At 44.9% G+C, this 19,411-nt stretch overlaps 1 protein-coding gene across 1 annotated transcript in view; it reads right to left on the bottom strand.

Annotated features, from left to right (window-relative positions):
• Positions 1–4,122: 4,122 nt before the first annotated feature.
• flt4 (fms related receptor tyrosine kinase 4) overlaps positions 4,123–19,411 on the bottom strand; it is a 55,569-nt gene continuing 40,280 nt past the window's right edge. The window contains exons 17-30 of the mRNA XM_056282596.1: positions 18,735–18,870; positions 18,140–18,244; positions 17,532–17,645; positions 14,639–14,727; positions 12,250–12,406; positions 12,076–12,170; positions 10,171–10,293; positions 9,864–9,975; positions 8,938–9,037; positions 8,529–8,634; positions 6,894–7,018; positions 6,482–6,602; positions 5,915–6,000; positions 4,123–5,102 (exon numbers count right to left, since the gene is read on the bottom strand). Of these exons, the coding sequence (XP_056138571.1) occupies positions 4,874–5,102; positions 5,915–6,000; positions 6,482–6,602; positions 6,894–7,018; positions 8,529–8,634; positions 8,938–9,037; positions 9,864–9,975; positions 10,171–10,293; positions 12,076–12,170; positions 12,250–12,406; positions 14,639–14,727; positions 17,532–17,645; positions 18,140–18,244; positions 18,735–18,870 (1,698 nt within the window). The 3' untranslated portion in view covers positions 4,123–4,873. The remainder of the gene's footprint in view (positions 5,103–5,914; positions 6,001–6,481; positions 6,603–6,893; positions 7,019–8,528; positions 8,635–8,937; positions 9,038–9,863; positions 9,976–10,170; positions 10,294–12,075; positions 12,171–12,249; positions 12,407–14,638; positions 14,728–17,531; positions 17,646–18,139; positions 18,245–18,734; positions 18,871–19,411) is intronic.

Genomic DNA, 19,411 nt, shown 5'->3' with positions numbered 1-19,411 from the left:
CTGATGAAACCAAGATTGAACTCTTTGGCCTGAATGCCAAACGTCACGTCTGGAGAAAACCAGGCACCTCTCATCACCTTGCTAATACCATCCCTACAGTGAAGCATGGTGGTGGCAGCGTCATGCTGTGGGGATGTTTTTCAGCGGCAGGAACTGGGAGACTAGTCAGGATCGAGGGAAAGATGAATGGAGCAAAGTACAGAGAGATCCTTGATGAAAACCTGCTCCAGAGCGCTCAGGACCTCAGACTGGGGCAAAGGTTTACCTTTCAACACAACAACGACCCTAAGCACACAGCCAAGACAACGAAGGAGTGGCTTCGGGACAAGTCTGTGAATGTCCTTGAGTGGGCCAGCCAGAGCCCAGACTTGAACCCCATTGAACATCTCTGGAAAGACCCGTAAATAGCTGTGCAGCGACGCTCCCCATCTTCTGCAGAGAAGAATGGGATGAATACCCCAAATATAGGTGTGCCAAGCTTGTAGCTTCGTACCCAAGAAGACTTGAGGCTGTAATCGCTGCCAAGGGTGCCTCAACCAAGTACTGAGTGTGAATACTTATGTACATGCTATATTTCAGTTTTTTATTTTTAATAAATTTGCAAAAATTTCTACAAAACCTTTTTCACTTTGTCATTGTGGGGTATTGTGTGTAGATTGATGAGAAGAAAAAGGAATTTAATCCATTTTGGAATAAGGCTGTAACATAACAAAATGTGGGGAAAGTGAAGGGGTGTGAATACTTTCCGGGTGCACTGTATATATACTGCTCAAAAAATAAAGGGAACACCTAAAAACACAATATAGACCTCGATGAATGAAATATTTCAGCAGAAAATCTTTATTTATTAGACAGAGGAATGTGTTTAGAGCAAAATAACCTAAGAATGATCAATGGAAATCAAAATCATTAGCCCATTAAGGTCTGGATTCAGAATCATACTCAAAGTGGAAAATGAGAACATAGGCTGATCCAACTTCTGTGGAAATTCTTCAAGACGATTCAAAATTAGGCTCAGTAGTGTGTGTGGCCTCCACGTGCCTGTATGCACTCCCTACAACGTCTGGGCATGCTCCTGATGAGACGACGGATGGTCTCCTGAGGGATCTCCTCCCAGACCTGGATCAGGGCATCGGTCAACTCCTGGACAGTCTGTGGTGCGACATCGCGTCGGCGGATGGTACGAGACATGATGTCCCAGAGGTGCTCGATTGGATTCAGGTCTGGGGAACGTGCAGGCCAGTCCATAGCATCAATGCCCTCGACATACAGGAACTGCTGACACACTCTGGCCACATGAGGACGAGCATTGTCATGCATGAGCAGGAACCCAGGGCCCACTGCACCAGCATATGGTCTGACAATGGGTCTGAGGATCTCATCCTGGTACCTAATGGCAGTCATGGTACCTCTGGCTAGCACGTAGAGGTCTGTGCGGCCCTCCAAGGATATGCCTCCCCAGACCATCACTGACCCACCGCCAAACCGGTCATGCTGGAGGATGTTGCAGGCAGCAGAACGTTCTCCACAGCGTCTCCAGACTCTCTCACGTCTGTCACATGTGTTCAGTGTGAACCTGCTCTCATCTGTGAAGAGCACAGGGCGCCAATGGCGAATCTGCCAACCAAGATGTTCTCTGGCAAAGGTCAATCGGGCTGCACGGTGTTGGGCTGTGAGCACAGGCCCCAATTGTGGACGTCGGGCCCTCATACCATCCTCATGCATTCTGTTTCTCACTGTTTGAGCAGAAACCTGCACATTAGTGGCCTGTTGAAGGTCGTTTTGTAGGGCTCTGGCAGTGCTCCTCCTGTTCCTTCTTGCACAAAGGACCAGATAGCGGTCCTGCTATGGGGTTGTTGTCCTCCTGCGGCCCCCTCCACGTCTCCTGGTGTACTGGCCTGTCTCCTGGTACCTCCTCCATGCTCTGGACACTGTGCTGGGAGACACATCAAATCTTCTTGCCACAGCACGCATTGATGTGCCATCCTGGATGAGCTGCACTACCTGAGCAACTTCTGTAGGTTGCAGATACCGCCTCATGCCACCTCTAGTGGTGAGGGCACTAGCAAAATGAAAAACTAACCAAAGATCGGCCAGAAAAGATGAGGACAGGCAAATGGTCTGTGGCCACCACCTGCAAATCCATTCCTTTTATAGGGGTTGTCTTGCAAATTGTCTAATTTCCACCTGGTGGAAATTAGACAATTTACCAACAGGTGAAATTGATTCACAAATCAGTGTTGCTTCCTAACTGGACAGGTTGATATCTCAAAAGTGTGATTGACTTGGAGCTACATTGCATTGCTTATGTGTTCCCTTTATTTTTTTGAGCAGTGTATATAAATCCAGTGAGTCAAGTAAATTCTTTACGAGACAGTACAAGCCTGTTTCATGCCATAATCAATCATATATATATATAATACTGCTCATTTGTTGAGCACTTTTATCTACACTATTGATGGTTTCTGGAAAAAAAAACACTCTATATATATATGTGTGTGTGTGTACTATATGTGTGCATAGCGGGTTTTTTTGGAAACCGTCAATGGTGTTGATAAGTGCTCGATAAATTAGGGGTGGAATATTTATTCAAAATTATTAATTTTTTTCCTTTGTTGTATAGCCAACTTGGCAGCTGATGAGTGTGTGACGCAGGAAACAGGCTTGTACTGCTATGAATTAAAGTTTTTTTCCTATATCTATCTTGTATATATAATACACACACACACACACACATACACAAGTAATGAACCTAATATATCATGACTGTCGCATAAGGTACATCTAAGTGATTTATAGACGAAGGTAATTTAGGCCATTTTTTTATTCTAAGATGAAGCTGTTTAATTGCGACTGAATAATGTGATTTCAGATTGTGACAGCTGGTGCTCAGCTTGTTTTGAATGGATGAAACTGATGCGCAAACTACTAGCAGCTGCTGGATTCGGGGAGTTGGTGCTTCAGATAGTGAATGTTTGCCTTTTTTCTCTCTCATCTTAAATTGTCAGATTGAAATGGCTTCACATAGAGTCTCGCCCCAAAACAAGCTAATTAGGACCAGGATACTAGAGTATTTATAGAACTGTGTACAAACCTTTTGATTGTTCATTGAACATTTCATAGACAATGGACTCTGCTGCCACACTATTACCTTGGGGAGCACTAGTAGAACTAAGTGTGTGTGTGTGTGTGTGTGTGTGTGTGTGTGTGTGTGTGTGTGTGTAAGAGCTGTAAGAATCCCCCAGCTATCAGCATGGGGTCACCTCTATGCAGGCTGTCATCAGTGACAGGAGTGTGTCAGAGGCTGACACGGTTAAGCTGCCATAGCCGTCATCATGCATACTTACATCCACCTCTGATAAGAGCCGCTTAGTGTGACTCAACCCTTCACTCGCCCTCTATCCCCCCATTTCCTTTCATCCACTCGTCCTTTGTTCCCGGTGTTGTGTATGTAAACACATCAGGCCCTTGTGAATAAGGCCAGCAACCAGACCCAGTGAGATACAGCCTCTTACATTTGGTCATATGTCATATGTTTGCTTGGATAATGATGGAGTGTGTTGCCATTTGTTTAATGCTATATAAAGGGGCAAGTTTATAGGTCAACGTATCTGTTACCTTACTCGCCTGTCCTGCACTGTGGGAAGATGCAGCGCCTAAATAGACACACAATGCACAAAGAGAAATGTGACAGAAGTTATATTGCTTTATTTTTTCCCCACTTGGGTCATATTTATACAAATAAAGAAGGCATACTCTATATAAACGATAAAAAATATAACTGGGTGAATAAAAAATACTCAAGGTTTGTTTGACATGTTAATGCCACCCAGTGGCTGACTAGGGGGAACCTCATGCACACAGCTCAGTCTGTGTTCAGGCGGAAGCCGAGAGAGAGAGAGAGAGAGAGAGAGAGAGAGAGAGAGAGAGAGAGAGAGAGAAGAGAGAGAGAGAGAGAGAGAGAGAGAGAAGAGAGAGAGAGAGAGAGAGAGAGAGAGAGAGGAGAGAGGAGAGAGAGAGAGAGAGAGAGAGAGGAGAGAGAGAGAGAGAGAGAGAGAGAGGAGAGAGAGAGAGAGAGAGAGAGAGAGAGAGGAGAGAGAGGAGAGTAGAAGAGAGGAGAGATAGAGGCCATTTCTGGCCACAAGGATGGAAAAGGGTGCGTCAAGTATCAACATAATTTACTGCACGTTACCCTCACATTACACAAAGACGGGTTAAAGTGTTTGTGCTAAAAAATGCCTGCACCAGGGTTCCCATGCGATACCGTAGTTTCCCAGTTAGGGAAAACACCTGGAAAATGATAGAACTGATCAAATGGGAATTATTTGTGAGGTCATTAAGAATTATGACGATATATAATTATATTTTTTTTGCACGCCGAGAGAACTGCATATTTTCACCATCATTTTTTTTTTTATTTTAAATTTTGAGTCATTTTTATTGCATACTTTGCACATCACATCGAGTGCTTGGAAGTTTGAGGATGTGTTGTTCTTGTTCCTGACTTGGTAAGAAATATAATGTTGTAAATGAAGATATTTATGTAAAATTGAGTGATCAAAATGGTAATTGTTTGAGGAATGAATTCTAGGTGTGTGTGTGTGTGTGTGTGTCAGTCGGTCTGTTCAACCGCAGTGTGACAGTAATGAAGCTTCCGGTTATGGTTAATACTGAATAATATGATCTCCTGTGCACAGTGGCTGTCGTGTATATACCCAAGCGAAAAGTCATGGAAAACAATCCCCCTAAAAAGGGTGGGAACCCTGCTGCAGACTTCCCTTGGCCTGAATTGACCACTATGGCAGAAAATCTTTTTTTTTTTTTTTTTTTTTTTGACCCTCCTCTGTCTGTGGACCTCTGCAACTTTGACGGATTACAGGTTGGAGGAGGAGGCCAGGCAGGTGGCGTCTGGAGAAGAGAAGAAGTCACACATGCCGTCCTCAGACAGCTGTCCGTATTCATTGTTGTAGAAGGTCTGTCCCGATAGCTGGCTGAAGAAAGCGGGCCGATGCCTCGAACTGCCGGTGCTGCTGCTTGGACCGAGGGAGCCATGGGAGCCCGTCAGATGCTCCATACTGCTGCTGTTGCTGCTGCTCAAGTGACTACAAATGTGTAAGCACATCCGTTACATCGATTCAATAGCCAACATAGCAAATTCAATCATTACCTTATGTGTATCTAATACTATTTAGTTATGTTAGATACACGTGACCGTACAAGCTGTGGAATCCCTCTCTGTTGTTCGGAAATACCTGACAAGGATGAGGAGTGAAATCCCATAAGAATGGCTTGACTTCAGCCAGATAATCAGTTATCATTACTGATTATCTGGCTTCAATCTCCATGCTAAATTTAATCCACAGAATTTGTTATGAGCAGTTTCATGTAGGTGTAGTTTGTTTCCTACACCAGCTCCTCACAACAAGGTCTGTGGTTTATCTTGAGTAACTGGGTCATGATTTCTGGAAAGAGATATTGTTGTTGAGTTTTTTCAAATGTATTTTCTATTGCTTTGAGCACCACAAGCCGAGTGCCATCCAGTTCCATTACATTCGAAAGAAGGCAAACGGCTCTACGGCCAATATCTCCAAAACTCGGCAACTCACACCACAAAGATCTAGATGGATAAATAGTGCGACAGGTAAGAGGAAAAACATGCATTTTTGATTTCGGTGTGAACTGTCCCTTTGAGGAACCTCTTGTTCTTTGGGTTTTTCAAATCCTTGAAGTCATTTTATCTATTCTAATCACTTACTTTTATTTTGAATCTGATTTATCACTATATATTTTACCTCTTGTTTGCGTTTTACCCTTTATCTTGTGTTGAGCATATTGTGTTGCACTCTTGTATGAGATGTACTCTCTAACTAAAGCTTGCCGTCACTGTATGATTCACGTCATCCCATTGACATACCTTTTCAACTGTGCACCCCTTTGCCTGTGTTCGATTCTCTCAAATTCTTCGGAGGCCAAAACCATCCCACTGTCTGTCTGATTGTCCTGGAAAAGGCCAGACCGCATGTCAGATAAATGCCTTTTTTGACTGTGTCTGCCTCCAGCAGGGGCAACTGTTGTATTTCCCAGACTAAAAGTCACAATTTGTTTGACTCATCTGGCTGGTCCTGTGACTTCCAAAGGGACTTACGCAATGTAATTCTGTTGGACGAATACGCTGCGTTTCAACTAAGGCCACCAGATGGCACTGTTTAATCTTGTGACTCAATTGCAAATACTGTACCGCCACAGAAATTATGCGATTTACACACTGAAGCGATTCATATATTATGTTGTTTTTTTCTCGCAACAACTCGTTTTTTTTTTTTTTTTGCTTAGTGCGACTTATACTCCAGTGCGACTCATCTGGGAAATACGGTAACAGCTGGTTATCAGAAGAGATGGTTTCCTGAGAGACAAGGCATTCAGTAAAATGTCACTTGCTGGTTCACCTTTTAACAAGTTCATGGGGAGATGAAACGCTTACTTGGGGAGCTTTCTGTGGGTGCATCTCCAGAGGCAACTGCTCGAATGTTTTGACTCTGGGATGGCACATTTTCGATGGTCTCACCAACACACATCCAGCAAAAGGCACACAGTTATAATATCTAGTAGGGAAGTGTTTCAAAATATATACAAGATGAGCACAAAACTGATTCAACAGACAACATCTCAAATCTAACAGACAGACTGTGAATGGTAGCAAAGTCCTAACCTCCCAACCTCGACAGATATATTACCAAATGATCCGTTTCTAAGTGTTACAATGAAGTCGTACTCTAGCAGTGTCCATTGCTGACTTTAGACTTTCTATACTGGCATGCTTTTTTTCCTATTCCATGCCCCTTTGGCAGTGCACTGTAAAGATAAAAGTGTCAGGGAATAAGAGGAAGGGGAACCTGTTGGGCAGAGTGTTGCATGCCATTCTTAGCTCCTCCTCAGACGGAGGACGTGACGAGGCCTGAGAGAAGCCATCATCTTCTGAGCTCTGGGACTGGTTAAGGGGGATGTAGTCCTTCCCATCCTGTTTAGGAATGCGTGGAAGATTTTCAAGCAAACTCCTCTCTCAGTCAGAGTACCCTTTAAAAACAATCTTTACCAGGTGTCTTAATATGCGCTCAATAATCCAGGTAAGGAAATCACATAAAGTTGAATCAGTTCATCTGGACACAACCTCTATTAGGAGAAACGTTTCATCACTCATCCAAGTGACCTCAACTGACTCTAGGTACCCCCACCCTTGTTTTCAGTTGCTTTCAAACCCCAAACAAAACACGCTGCGCAGGAAATTAGTCCGCCCCAAGGATCGGATGCCCCAACACAAACAGAGCAATATAGTGTACTTTGTTAAGCGCTGGGAGGATTGCCGTGACTTGTACATCGGGGAAACCAAACAGACGCTGGTGAAGAGGATGGCACAACACAGCAAAGCTAATGCGTCAGGCCAGGATTCCGCAGTCTACACCCATCTACAGGCCAGTGGCCACTCTTACAAGGATGAGGAGGTGCACATCCTTGATAGGGAGGAACGCTGGTTTGAACGGGGAGTCAAAGAGGCCATCTATGTGAAGAGGGAACAACCATCCCTGAGCCAAGGGGGGGGGGGGGGAGTACACTGTCGCCATCTTACAGTGCTGTGATTGCAACTATTCCCCAATCCTCTGTGAATAGTACACATGGCCACTGTAACTCTAGCTAATGGTCACGGCAATTTGCATATGAAACCAATCTTTGTTTTCAATTGTTATGCCACTGTATTGTTTATAAATAAGGGTGGGGATACCTGCAGTCAGTTGAGACTGAAGAGGTCACTTAGATGAGTGATGAAACGTTTCTCCCAATAAACGTTGTGTCCAGATGAACTGATTCAACTTTCTGTGACTCTTTACTAGGGTGACCAGATGCAAACAGTCCAAATGCGGGAAAACCAGAAATACTTTGCAGGACAATAAGGGAGAGGTTTATAATATATGTCCACTCTTCATGGGTTACCCAATGCAAAAATGTGTCAATCTTTGATATAATGTGTATTATTTATTTATGCTCATTAATTAGACATATCCTGTCACAAAGTTGCACTCTTGCCCACTATCGGTGCATGACAGATCAGAAAATAAATTGCTATCGTCATGGCCAATGGTAAATAATGAGAGCGGTCTTTGGCTATGTACCTTGTTCATGTTTTTGACTGAAGAGGGCTGTTTATCTATGACCAATTAAACTCAGTGATATAAGAGACCGTGACATCTAATTAGAGGATACCAGAAGTTATTATTGTATAATGATCAAAGTGTATTGTTTAATGATAAAATGGAGAAATGTGTACTTTTCTGTTTTGACTCAAAATGTGGAAGATTGTCTCAAAATATGGGATGCGGGACAATGAGTCAAGATGCTGCGCAGTAGCCTACAATGTAAAGTTGGACACCTGGTCATCCTAGTCTTTACAAATACACAAAAAATAAATAAACCCAGGACATCCGGGAGTGTCCGGGCTCTTTGTCCTACATCCCTACCACAATGAATGACCTTACCGGGAGGCTGTTGTCCTGCAGTAGGTCTCCCAGGATCTCCACCAGGGCAGGGAAGGTCGGTCTCTCCCTGGGCTCGCCCTGCCAGCAGGCCAGCATGATCCCATATCTACCAGCAGAGAGCAGCATAGTCACAGCCAGAACAACCTTTGAGCCTTTCTTTTCTAATTGCATGAGTTGTGAAATTAGTCCTATTTATGATATTCTAGCAATACTTAGTTTAGTCCAACTTAACATTCTCAAGACTGAATCGGGCATTTTGGCCCAGTAAGGCGTATAGCCGGGGTTACAAATCTGTGCAGACATCATGAGAATAACTTGTCAAGCCGAGAGGTGGGTCTCATGGTGTCTACGTACAGGAAGCCCCGTTAGAAGTGGATAAGAGTGAAATGGTTAAGTAAGGCTCACGCACATTTCAGGGGAGGCAGTCTCTGGTGCTCTCATCCTGGTGCCCTCCTTCAGCCTTTTACAGAAGTCTTCATCAATTTGTACCCCTGGATATGGAGAAGCACCTGAAGGTGGATAATATGAAGATATACAAACTTAATATACACACGTTCTCACCATCTAATTTGGCAAGAATAATCATATCAGGCAAAAACAAATGAGTACATAGGGTATAGGGCTTTGTGAAACAACTGTACTTTTGATTTGAACATTTTACTCTGCTTCAGAAAATTACTTAATTAACCCTTTACTAATAAAGGATATTGACTAAGCACAAACTCCCATTTAGGACTGCAGCTTAGGATAACAGTTGCAGGACAAAACAGATGAACGCGTTCATGTCTGAGAGGTGACAAGTAATGCCACTTGTAATGAATACTGAAGTAATGGGGGTACAGTGCCTTGATTATAGGCACTGTGAAAGTAAACGTCACTTCTTCCGCCCAGCATTTCCTCCAGGAGCAGACCACCTTCTTGTCCAAAGCTCATCCCTTTAACCTCAGGTGTAGCATCGACCTATTTGATTTTAAACATTACTTATACATCCGGCTTCCCACCTGCAGGCATGGCTAATTGTGTCTGTAGGGATGCCTGACCAAGCCGGAGGTAACACGGGGATTCAAACTGGGATCCCTGTGTTGGGAGGCAATGGAATAGGCTACTACGCTACCCGGATGCCAAAGGCTGGGTTTTTAATATAATCAACTAATAGCATGATTGAGTGGGGTCCTGTGATGGTCTGGCGGCCTGTCCAGGGTGTCTCCCCGCCTGCCGCCCAATGACTGCTGGGATAGGCTCCAGCATCCTCGCGACCCTGAGAGCAGGATAAGCGGTTTGGATAATGGATGGATGGATGGCTAATACTTCTCAGATGCTATACTGTGATTTTACCCAGCGAGAAGATTTCCCAGAGGAGAACTCCAAAGGACCATACATCACTCTGGCTGGTATAGACCTTATCAAAGATACTCTCCGGAGCCATCCACTTCAGAGGCAGACGAGCCTGAGGGAGTAATGCAACACCGAACAAATAACACACGGTAATCATAAAAGTGAAAAATACAGTTCTCTCTCTAAATTAAATGATTGTGCTGGGAAAAAAAAGACCTTTGAGTTGGGCAGAAATCTAAATAACTTGGTGTGCAAAATAAACCCACAAGCATATCTCTTAAGTAGCATGACTGTGGAGCAGCCTTACGTTTCCTTTCCTGACATAGTCGGGGTCTTTGTAAATGTCTCTGGCCAGGCCAAAGTCACAGATCTTCACAACGTTGTTCTCTGACAGGAGAATGTTCCGTGCCGCCAGGTCTCTGTGGATACACTGTGGAAGACACACACAGGACCACACATTCATCACCACCCCAGGGGACACGTGTGTGCGTGTGCATGTGTGTGTACATGCATGCGTACATGCATATGTGCATGCATTCCTGTCTTTTGTTGTTCCTTTTCCTTTGAATGTTGCAGAAAACTTAGCATAGAAATGACTTGGGTGGACTAAATTGATTGTGCTGTTTCGGGGTAATAAATATCTAACTGATGTTTAATTCTGATAAAGGTTATTTGTGTGTGTACTGTGTGTTAAGAGTATGTGTGTGTGTTGGCTATGAGGCTGTGTGAGTGACTGAACGTGTGAGTGTGTCCCTGTGTTTGCCACTTTGCATGTGGGACTGGAGAATGTCTCTGTCTAGCAGGTCTCTGTGGAGTCACTGCTGAAGATGTGAAAGAGTTCACAAGGCTGTCAGTTTATCAGTCCTTCCCACAGAGCAGTGGTTAGGTCAAAGGTCAAAGAAGCAGTTAAGTCAGTTGAAGAGTTTGCTAAGCTTGGATCAGGCCCTCTAATCGCTCATTTTCATTCTCATCCATAAATGTTTGGCTTGATAGTTCAAACAACCATAGTGTGTTCCTTATAAAAGTAGACAATCTGCCTTAATTTAATTCTAATTTGAAGTTTACTTTGGATAAAGGTTTTATATCTATATCTATATATATATATATGTGTGTGTGTGTGTGTGTGTGTGTGTGTGTGTGTGTGTGTGTGTGTGTGTGTGTGTGTGTGTCTATGAGAGCCACACTCATAACCTGAAGTCATCATAAACTGAAATCCAGGATTTTTCCCAATTGGTAATATAGTTATTTTATTCATCTGGATCAACGATCTGTCATCTAGGCCATGGTTGGATGAGACTTTCCACAATATTGCTGCTGACGTTTTTTGTTTGTTTTTTTCGGGGGGGGGGATCCCCCCCTTTTCTCCCCAATTGTATCCAGCCAATTACCCCACTCTTCCGAGCCGTCCCAGTCGCTGCTCCACCCCCTCTGCCGATCTGGGGGGGGGGGGGGTGCAACTACCACATGCCTCCTCTGATACATGTGGAGGTGCCCAGCCGTTTCTTTTCACCGGACAGTGAGGAGTTTCTCCAAGGGGATGTAGCATGTGGGAGGATCAAGCTATTCCCCCCAGTTCCCCCTCCGCCCCGAACAGGTGCCCCGATCGACCAGAGGAGGCGCTAGTGCAGCGACCAGAACACATACCCACATCCGGCTTCCCACCTGCAGACACGGCCAATTGTGTCTGTAGGGACGCCTGACCAAGCCGGAGGTAACACGGGGGAGTCGAACTGGCGATCTCCGTGTTGGTAGGCAACGGGATAGACCGTCGCGCCACCCGGAAGCCCAGGATACCATTTTTTATAATGGTGTGACTTGTTTACCACTAAGCTGATGGCACACAAGTGACAATGGTGGCTACACCTCATTTGTAGTTCTCGCTCGCGGAGGGGAGGACAGACTGGGGTCAGCTTTAACCCTCCCAAGTAAACTCAGCTGTTGGGATTGAGCAGAGCCAATCCAGGTTAGAAATTAAGTTATTATTGGTTCATACACTGTCAAAATAGGAAACTGAACCCAGAGAGTGTTACACCAATCCCGTGAATGTGATGAATTCAAATCTACACTAGTCACCAGTAAAGTGGATTGAGCTGTGAGGTTATCATCTTTGAAACTAGTACATGGAATCCATTGAAACTGTTGTCATGTTATGGGACAGCGATGTATCTGCCATTTTCGTTGAATGTATTTGTTGTAGCAGTTGGTGATATACCTTCCTCGAGGCCAGGAACTCCATCCCACGAGCCACCTGGAAACTATAGCAGATTAGATCTTCTATTGTCAAGGGAGTTTTCCACAAGTCCTCCGCTAGAGAGGAAAGAGAACATATGTTCATAACAAGGCTTCCACTTAAAAACACAACTCATGCAAATCTCAATACACTAACTTTTCTCCGCAGCAGATGGGTTTTTCTGATTGGTCGACTGATTCTGGGGGTTGCTGAGCGAGGTGCTGGATGGGGAAGGTGGGCGACGGCCTCTTTGGTCCACCTGACCCGCCTCAATCATGCGTCTCACCTGGCTCTGGGTCTTGGGCGAGCGATCCTACGTGGAGTCAACATTTTATGATGTAATCATCTCCAAAGTCACTGTTTCCCCCCGAAATCCATATTTCACAATTTAACGGAGTTAATACTGCTACTACAACTACTACTACTAGTTATCGTCATCATATACACTACCGTTCAAAAGTTTGGGATCACATTGAAATGTCCATATTTTTGAAGGAAAAGCACTGTACTGTTCAATGAAGATAACTTTAAACTAGTCTTAACTTTAAAGAAATACACTCTATACATTGCTAATGTGGTAAATGACTATTCTAGCTGCAAATGTCTGGTTTTTGGTGCAATATCTACATAGGTGTATAGAGGCCCATTTCAAGCAACTATCACTCCAGTGTTCTAATGGTACAATGTGTTTGCTCATTGGCTCAGAAGGCTAATTGATGATTAGAAAACCCTTGTGCAATCATGTTCACACATCCGAAAACAGTTTAGCTCGTTACAGAAGCTACAAAACTGACCTTCCTTTGAGCAGATTGAGTTTCTGGAGCATCACATTTGTGGGGTCAATTAAACGCTCAAAATGGCCAGAAAAAGAGAACTTTCATTTGAAACTCGACAGTCTATTCTTGTTCTTAAAAATGAAGGCTATTCCATGCGAGAAATTGCTAAGAAATTGAAGATTTCCTACACCGGTGTGTACTACTCCCTTCAGAGGACAGCACAAACAGGCTCTAACCAGAGTAGAAAAAGAAGTGGGAGGCCGCGTTGCACAACTGAGCAAGAAGATAAGTACATTAGAGTCTCTAGTTTGAGAAAAAGATGCCTCACAGGTCCCCAACTGGCATCTTCATTAAATAGTACCCGCAAAACACCAGTGTCAACATCTACAGTGAAGAGGCGGCTGCGGGATTCTGGGCTTCAGGGCAGAGTGGCAAAGAAAAAGCCATATCTGAGACTGACCAATAAAAGAAAAAGATTAAGATGGGCAAAAGAACACAGACATTGGACAGAGGAAGACTGGAAAAAAGTGTTGTGGACGGATGAATCCAAGTTTGAGGTGTTTGGATCACAAAGAAGAACGTTTGTGAGACACAGAACAAATGAAAAGATGCTGGAAGAATGCCTGACGCCATCTGTTAACCATGGTGGAGGTAATGTGATGGTCTGGGGTTGCTTTGGTGCTGGTAAGGTGGGAGATTTGTACAGGGTAAAAGGGATTCTGAATAAGGAAGGCTATCACTCCATTTTGCAACGCCATGCCATACCCAGTGGACAGCGCTTGATTGGAGCCAATTTCATCCTACAACAGGACAATGACCCTAAACACACCTCCAAATTGTGCAAGAACTATTTAGAGCAGAAGCAGGCAGCTGGTATTCTATCGGTAATGGAGTGGCCAGCGCAGTCACCAGATCTGAACCCCATTGAGCTGTTGTGGGAGCAGCTTGACCGTATGGTACGCAAGAAGTGCCCATCCAACCAATCCAACTTGTGGGAGCTGCTTCTGGAAGCGTGGGGTGCAATTTCTCCAGATTACCTCAACAAATTAACAGCTAGAATGCCAAAGGTCTGCAATGCTGTAATTGCTGCAAATGGAGGATTCTTTGACGAAAGCAAAGTTTGATGTAAAAAAAATCTTATTTCAAATACAAATCATTATTTCTAACCTTGTCAATGTCTTGACTCTATTTTCTATTCATTTCACAACATATGGTGGTGAATAAGTGTGACTTTTCATGGAAAACACAAAATTGTTTGGGTGATCCCAAACTTTTGAACGGTAGTGTGTATATATATATATATATATATATATATATATATATATATATATACATATATATATATGTCACTTCTCTGAACAAATAAACAAAACAGGTATTCAATGTTGTTGATAAATCAATAAAATAGATAGACAAGGACAAAAACAAAATAATAAAATAATCCAAATAAAAGAAGCAAGACAAGGACATTACCTCTGTTCAAAGGAGTTGAATCAAGTGCAACTGGACTTGGTATATATGCACTTGATTCAACTCCTTTGGATAACCATGACCTGGATGAATGAGAACATTCACAGAGACATTACCTCTGGTTTTATCACAGCCATCAGCTCTAACAGGGGAAAGACTCTGACCACATGTTGCATAATGCAGCAACTCAACAGATGTCGGGTGATGGTAACATTACCAAAGACAAAGAAATCTGTAGACTCTGCTATTGTATTCCTGATGCTAGGATTCACGGGGTGCAGGTGAAAACTTTCACATACCCTATACGGCAGAAAGAACTCTCTCTTAGCTCGGAGGTAGTTGGACAGATTCCCATACTTGCAGTACTCCACTATCACCATCAATGGACCTGTAAGAAGGTGCACAGTAAATTCAAAACCAATTACACTGGACACAGGGGTGATCACTGGAACATCACTGACGGTTGCATTTTCACATTACAACACCTCTGAGAATCGCCACCTTGACGTGGTGGAGGGGTTTGTGTTTCCCGGTGATCCTGGGAGCTGTGTTGTCAAGAGGCAATAGCCCCTGTAGAGTCTCCCAAGGCAAATTGGTCCCAGGGGAGGGGCCAGACTAAGAGCGATTCACAAAAAACCCAATGAATTTATACCAGCAGAATTACAGCATCTCGCCCGGAAAAGAGAAACCGGGGCCCCCTCCTGGAGCCAGACCTGGGAAGGGAGCTCGCCGGCGAGCGTCTGGTGGCCGGACCTTGGCCCATGGGGCCCGGTCGGGCCCAGCCTGAAAAAACAACATGGAGCCACAACCCCGTAGACCCACCACACGTGGGGATGAGCATTGGGGTGGGGTGCAACGCAGGCCGGGTGGTAAGCAAAAGAGCTGACCGGGGCGTGCCGACTTCCGGCATCGCAGACTGGTCCTCGGGACGTGGAATGTCACCTCTCTGGCAGGGAAGGAGCCTGAACTGGTGCGGGAGGTGGAGCGGTACCAACTAGATATAGTTGGGCTCACCTCCACACAAAGTATGGGCTCTGGTACCAAATTCCTGGAGAGGGGCTGGACTCATTACTTTTCCGGAGTTGGCCAAGGTGACGGGCCCCGGAGAAGTGGCTGAAGATGAATGAATGAATGAATGAACACACATCAGTGTATGTTTTTTTGAAAAATACTGAAATGTTAAAGGCTGTTAAAATCGTACACATTTGCCATTTTGTCCCCCCCCCTTTTTCTCCCTAATTGTATCCGGCCAATTACCCCGCTCTTTCGAGCCTTCCCGGTCACTGCTCCACACCCTCTGCCAATCCAGGGAGGGCAGCAGACTACCACATGCTTACTCTGATACATGTGGAGTCACCAGCCGCTTCTTTTCACCTGACAGTGAGGAGTTTCGCCAGGGGGATGTAGCACGTGGGAGGATCACGCTATTTCCCCCAGCCCCCCCGAACAGTCGCCACGACTGACCAGAGGAGGCGCTACTGCAACGACCAGGACACATACCCACATCCAGCTTCCCACCTGCAGACACGGCCAATGGTGTCTGTAGGGACGCCCGACCAAGCTGGAGGTAACCCGGGGGTTCGAACCAATCCCTGTGTTGATAGGCAACGGACTAGACCACCATGCCACCCAGATGCCCCCACATTTGCTAATTTTGACCAGGATGATTGCCTGGAGTTTATGTAAACACTGCTGTCATATTACACTACATTACAGACAATGAAGGGCAGCAAAGTTTTTGCTCGCTTCCTAGCTAAGGTTAGCAACAATGCTAACATGCTGCTTATAATGTGTGTGTGTGTGTGTGTGTGTGTGTGTGTGTGTGTGTGTGTGTGGAAGCGAGACGTTGATTCACATTCATTTTTAATTTCACAAATCGTGTTGTCGGAAGCTAAAATGAAAATGTTCTCTGAGATGCCATTTTCCCACCTAGGCTATATGAGCTACGGCAACATATATTCCCTGCACGCGCACGCAAGCACACACACACACACTTCTTTTGCTTTAGGTTGTCTGTCATGTCCGATGATGACAATCCTGCCTCTGTCACTTGTGAGTCTTCTTATGGCTGTAAAGCCCAATCCGTGATCAACAATGTCTGCCACAGACAGAACAGGTGAAATTACTGACTGGGGGTGTAGGTGTGGTACTGGCTTCATATCTCTTCAGACGTCTTCTGGTCCGTCAATCACCGTGGTCCTTCTCCAGGTTTTGCACCCCTTGTTGAGAGAGCTGCCGCCAGATGGAGCGTTGGGCGGCAGTGTCTTCCAGCTGGCTCAGGTTCAGGCCGCACTTTTTTATGATGGTCTTCAGTTGGTCTTTGTACCGTTTTTCTGGCCCCCTGCCAAGCGGCGGCCAAGATGTAGCTGGCCATACAGCACTTTACACGGCAAGCGCTCCTTTGGCATCCTGATGACGTGGCCGAGCCATCGAAGTTGGTGCTGGGTGACGGTAGCCTCCATGCTGATGCAGTTGGTCTTGCGGAGTATTTCAGTATGGGGCACTCGGTCACGCCAGGTTATCCTCAGGATGCATTGTAGGCATCTGATGTGGAAGGCCTTAAGCATCCTGAGGTGGTGGCTGTACAGGGTCCATGCCTCACAGCTGTAGAGGAGAGTCGTGATGACAACTGCCAAGTAGACAGATATTTTGGTGTGGAGGTTGAGGTCTTTGTTTTGAAAGACCCTTCTCCTAAGTCTGCCAAAAGAGGATGACGCTTGTTTAATCCGGTTTTGCATCTCCCTGTCGATGCTGCAGTCATCAGAGAGGAAGCTGCCCAGGTATTTGAAGGATTCCACTGTTGCAAGTGGTTTGTCGGAGATGGTGAAGGTTGGTGAATGAGATGGGAGAGTAGATGCCCACTGGCATACTACTTCAGTCTTTGTCACATTTATAGAGAGCCCCATCCTACCATACGCCCTTGCAGCAGCTGCAAGGGTAGCTTGTAGTGCCTCGGATGTGTGGGCCACAACTGCACAATCATCTGCGTACCGTAACTCGATGATGTGCTCAGATGTCATTTTTGTGACCGCTTGGAGCCTACGGATGTTAAATAGGTTTCCATCTAGTCTGAAGTCCACAGTAACCCCACTTTCCTTCCTGATTTCCTTGTGGAAATCGCACACACACACACACACACACACACACACACACACACATACACAATAAATACATGTAAATCTGAGTACTCACCGTTAGCCTTTGTGCATGCACCCAGCAGATTGACTACATTCAGATGATTACCGATGTGTATCAGTATCTTTAATTCCGACATCAACGCCTTGTGCTCACTGGCTGTGGCCCCCTCTGAAATAAATGTACACAAACATGCATACATGTGAATACTACATACTGGCAAAAATGTCAGTGTGTCCCTGAGCAAGACACCTAGCCCCTAAGTGCTCCAGATGAGCTGGTTGTTACCTTGCATGGATGGTTGACGCCACCATCAGAGTGTGTGTGTGTGTGTGTGTGTGTGTGTGTGTGTGTGTGTGTGTGTGTGTGTGTGTGTGTGTGTGTGTGTGTGTGTGTGTGTGTGTGTGTGGCTGTTGCAGCTAAAGTAACGCTGCATAAAAAGCAGTCACTTTAACATTTCAGTTATACACAAAGGGAGAGATGGGTGTTATTTAGCCGAGAGTAAAAGATGAAGAGAGAGTAAGATGTGTTTTGTTTTTTGAAAAGATGAGTTTTCAGGTTACAGTGGAGAATGTCCATCTTAACTGACTGAGGTTAGAAGCCCACACCCACACCCACACCCACACACACACAAATAAATAATACAACTTCACACTTAATCTCACCCTTCAGCATCTTGACAGCCACTGTGTCCAGGCTGCTGTTCTTGCTGATCCCGAAGATCGATGCCTCAATTACCTTCCCAAATGCACCATGGCCCAAGACCTTTCCTGTATAGGCAGAAAAAAATAAATAAAAACAGAAAAATCTCACTCCCAGTGTTGGTTTCACTCTAGTCTAAATAACACGCAATTAAAGTCAGGAACATGTGCTATCCAACAGATTAAAATCTATATTATATGTAAGGAATCTGAAACGCAATCCTTGGTTACAGTATTTGTAAAGCAAAATGTTTCCGTAAGTCGCAGTCCTGGGACAGAAGCTTTCCTCCCGTGTGTTTTAAAAGAATCTATGCAGAGAAAGCATACTATATTTCACATCAACTCTGCTCGGCAGCACTGCCTGGCTGCAATCCAAATGTACACCATTAAGCATTCCGGAAATGGAAAGCTACATCAGTTTTTATCCGTCCATCCACTCTCAACCCTTGTCCATCCATTTGCCCAAACAACTATCCCTCCTACACACCTCTATACCCATCCATCCATCTATCCATCCATCCGTCCATTTCATCCAACCTCCCTGCTCACCCTTGCTCACCTAAACGGAGTCTGTCTCGGGAGATTTCCCACTGTGAGGAGTCATAGGGCAGATATTCGCACTGCTCGTCCAGAGGCACCTCTCCTGGGTCCATGATGATCGACAGATAGCCTGTCTTTATGTCTGCTGGATTCACCTGTGGAGGAGGGAGAGATGAGACATGCAGTAAACAGGTGAGGTATCAGGCTGCAGTGATGCTGCCATGCTGGAGCAAAATAGCAACCAGGAGGAAATGATGAAATGGAAACAATGCACCAACCAAGAACACCAAGAACCAAGAAAAAATACCTTGATGCATGCGCAATAATCCAGGTAAGGAAATCACAGAAAGTTGAATCAGTTCATCTGGACACAACCTTTATTGAGAGAGATACTACGTTTCACCTCTCATCTAAGTGCCCTCTTCAGTCTCAGCTGACTGCAGGTATCGCCACCCTTATAAACAATACAGTGGCATAACGACTGAAACCAACCATCAGTTTCATATGCAAATACGGGTGTGACCATTAACTAGAGTTACAGTGGCCATGTGTAGTATTCACAGAGGATTGGGGAATAGTTGCAATCACAGCATTTTAAGATGGTGACAGATGTACTCTTAGGCCCCCCCCTCCGTTCAGGTATGGTCGTTCCCTCTTCACATAGACGGCCTCTTTGACTCCCCGTTCAAACCAGCG

This window comes from Lampris incognitus, chromosome 1, assembly GCF_029633865.1.
Source record: "Lampris incognitus isolate fLamInc1 chromosome 1, fLamInc1.hap2, whole genome shotgun sequence".
Taxonomy (NCBI): Eukaryota; Metazoa; Chordata; class Actinopteri; order Lampriformes; family Lampridae; genus Lampris; species Lampris incognitus.
The sequence above is the reverse complement of the archived record's forward strand: the minus strand, read 5'-3'. Positions and strand labels throughout refer to the sequence as shown.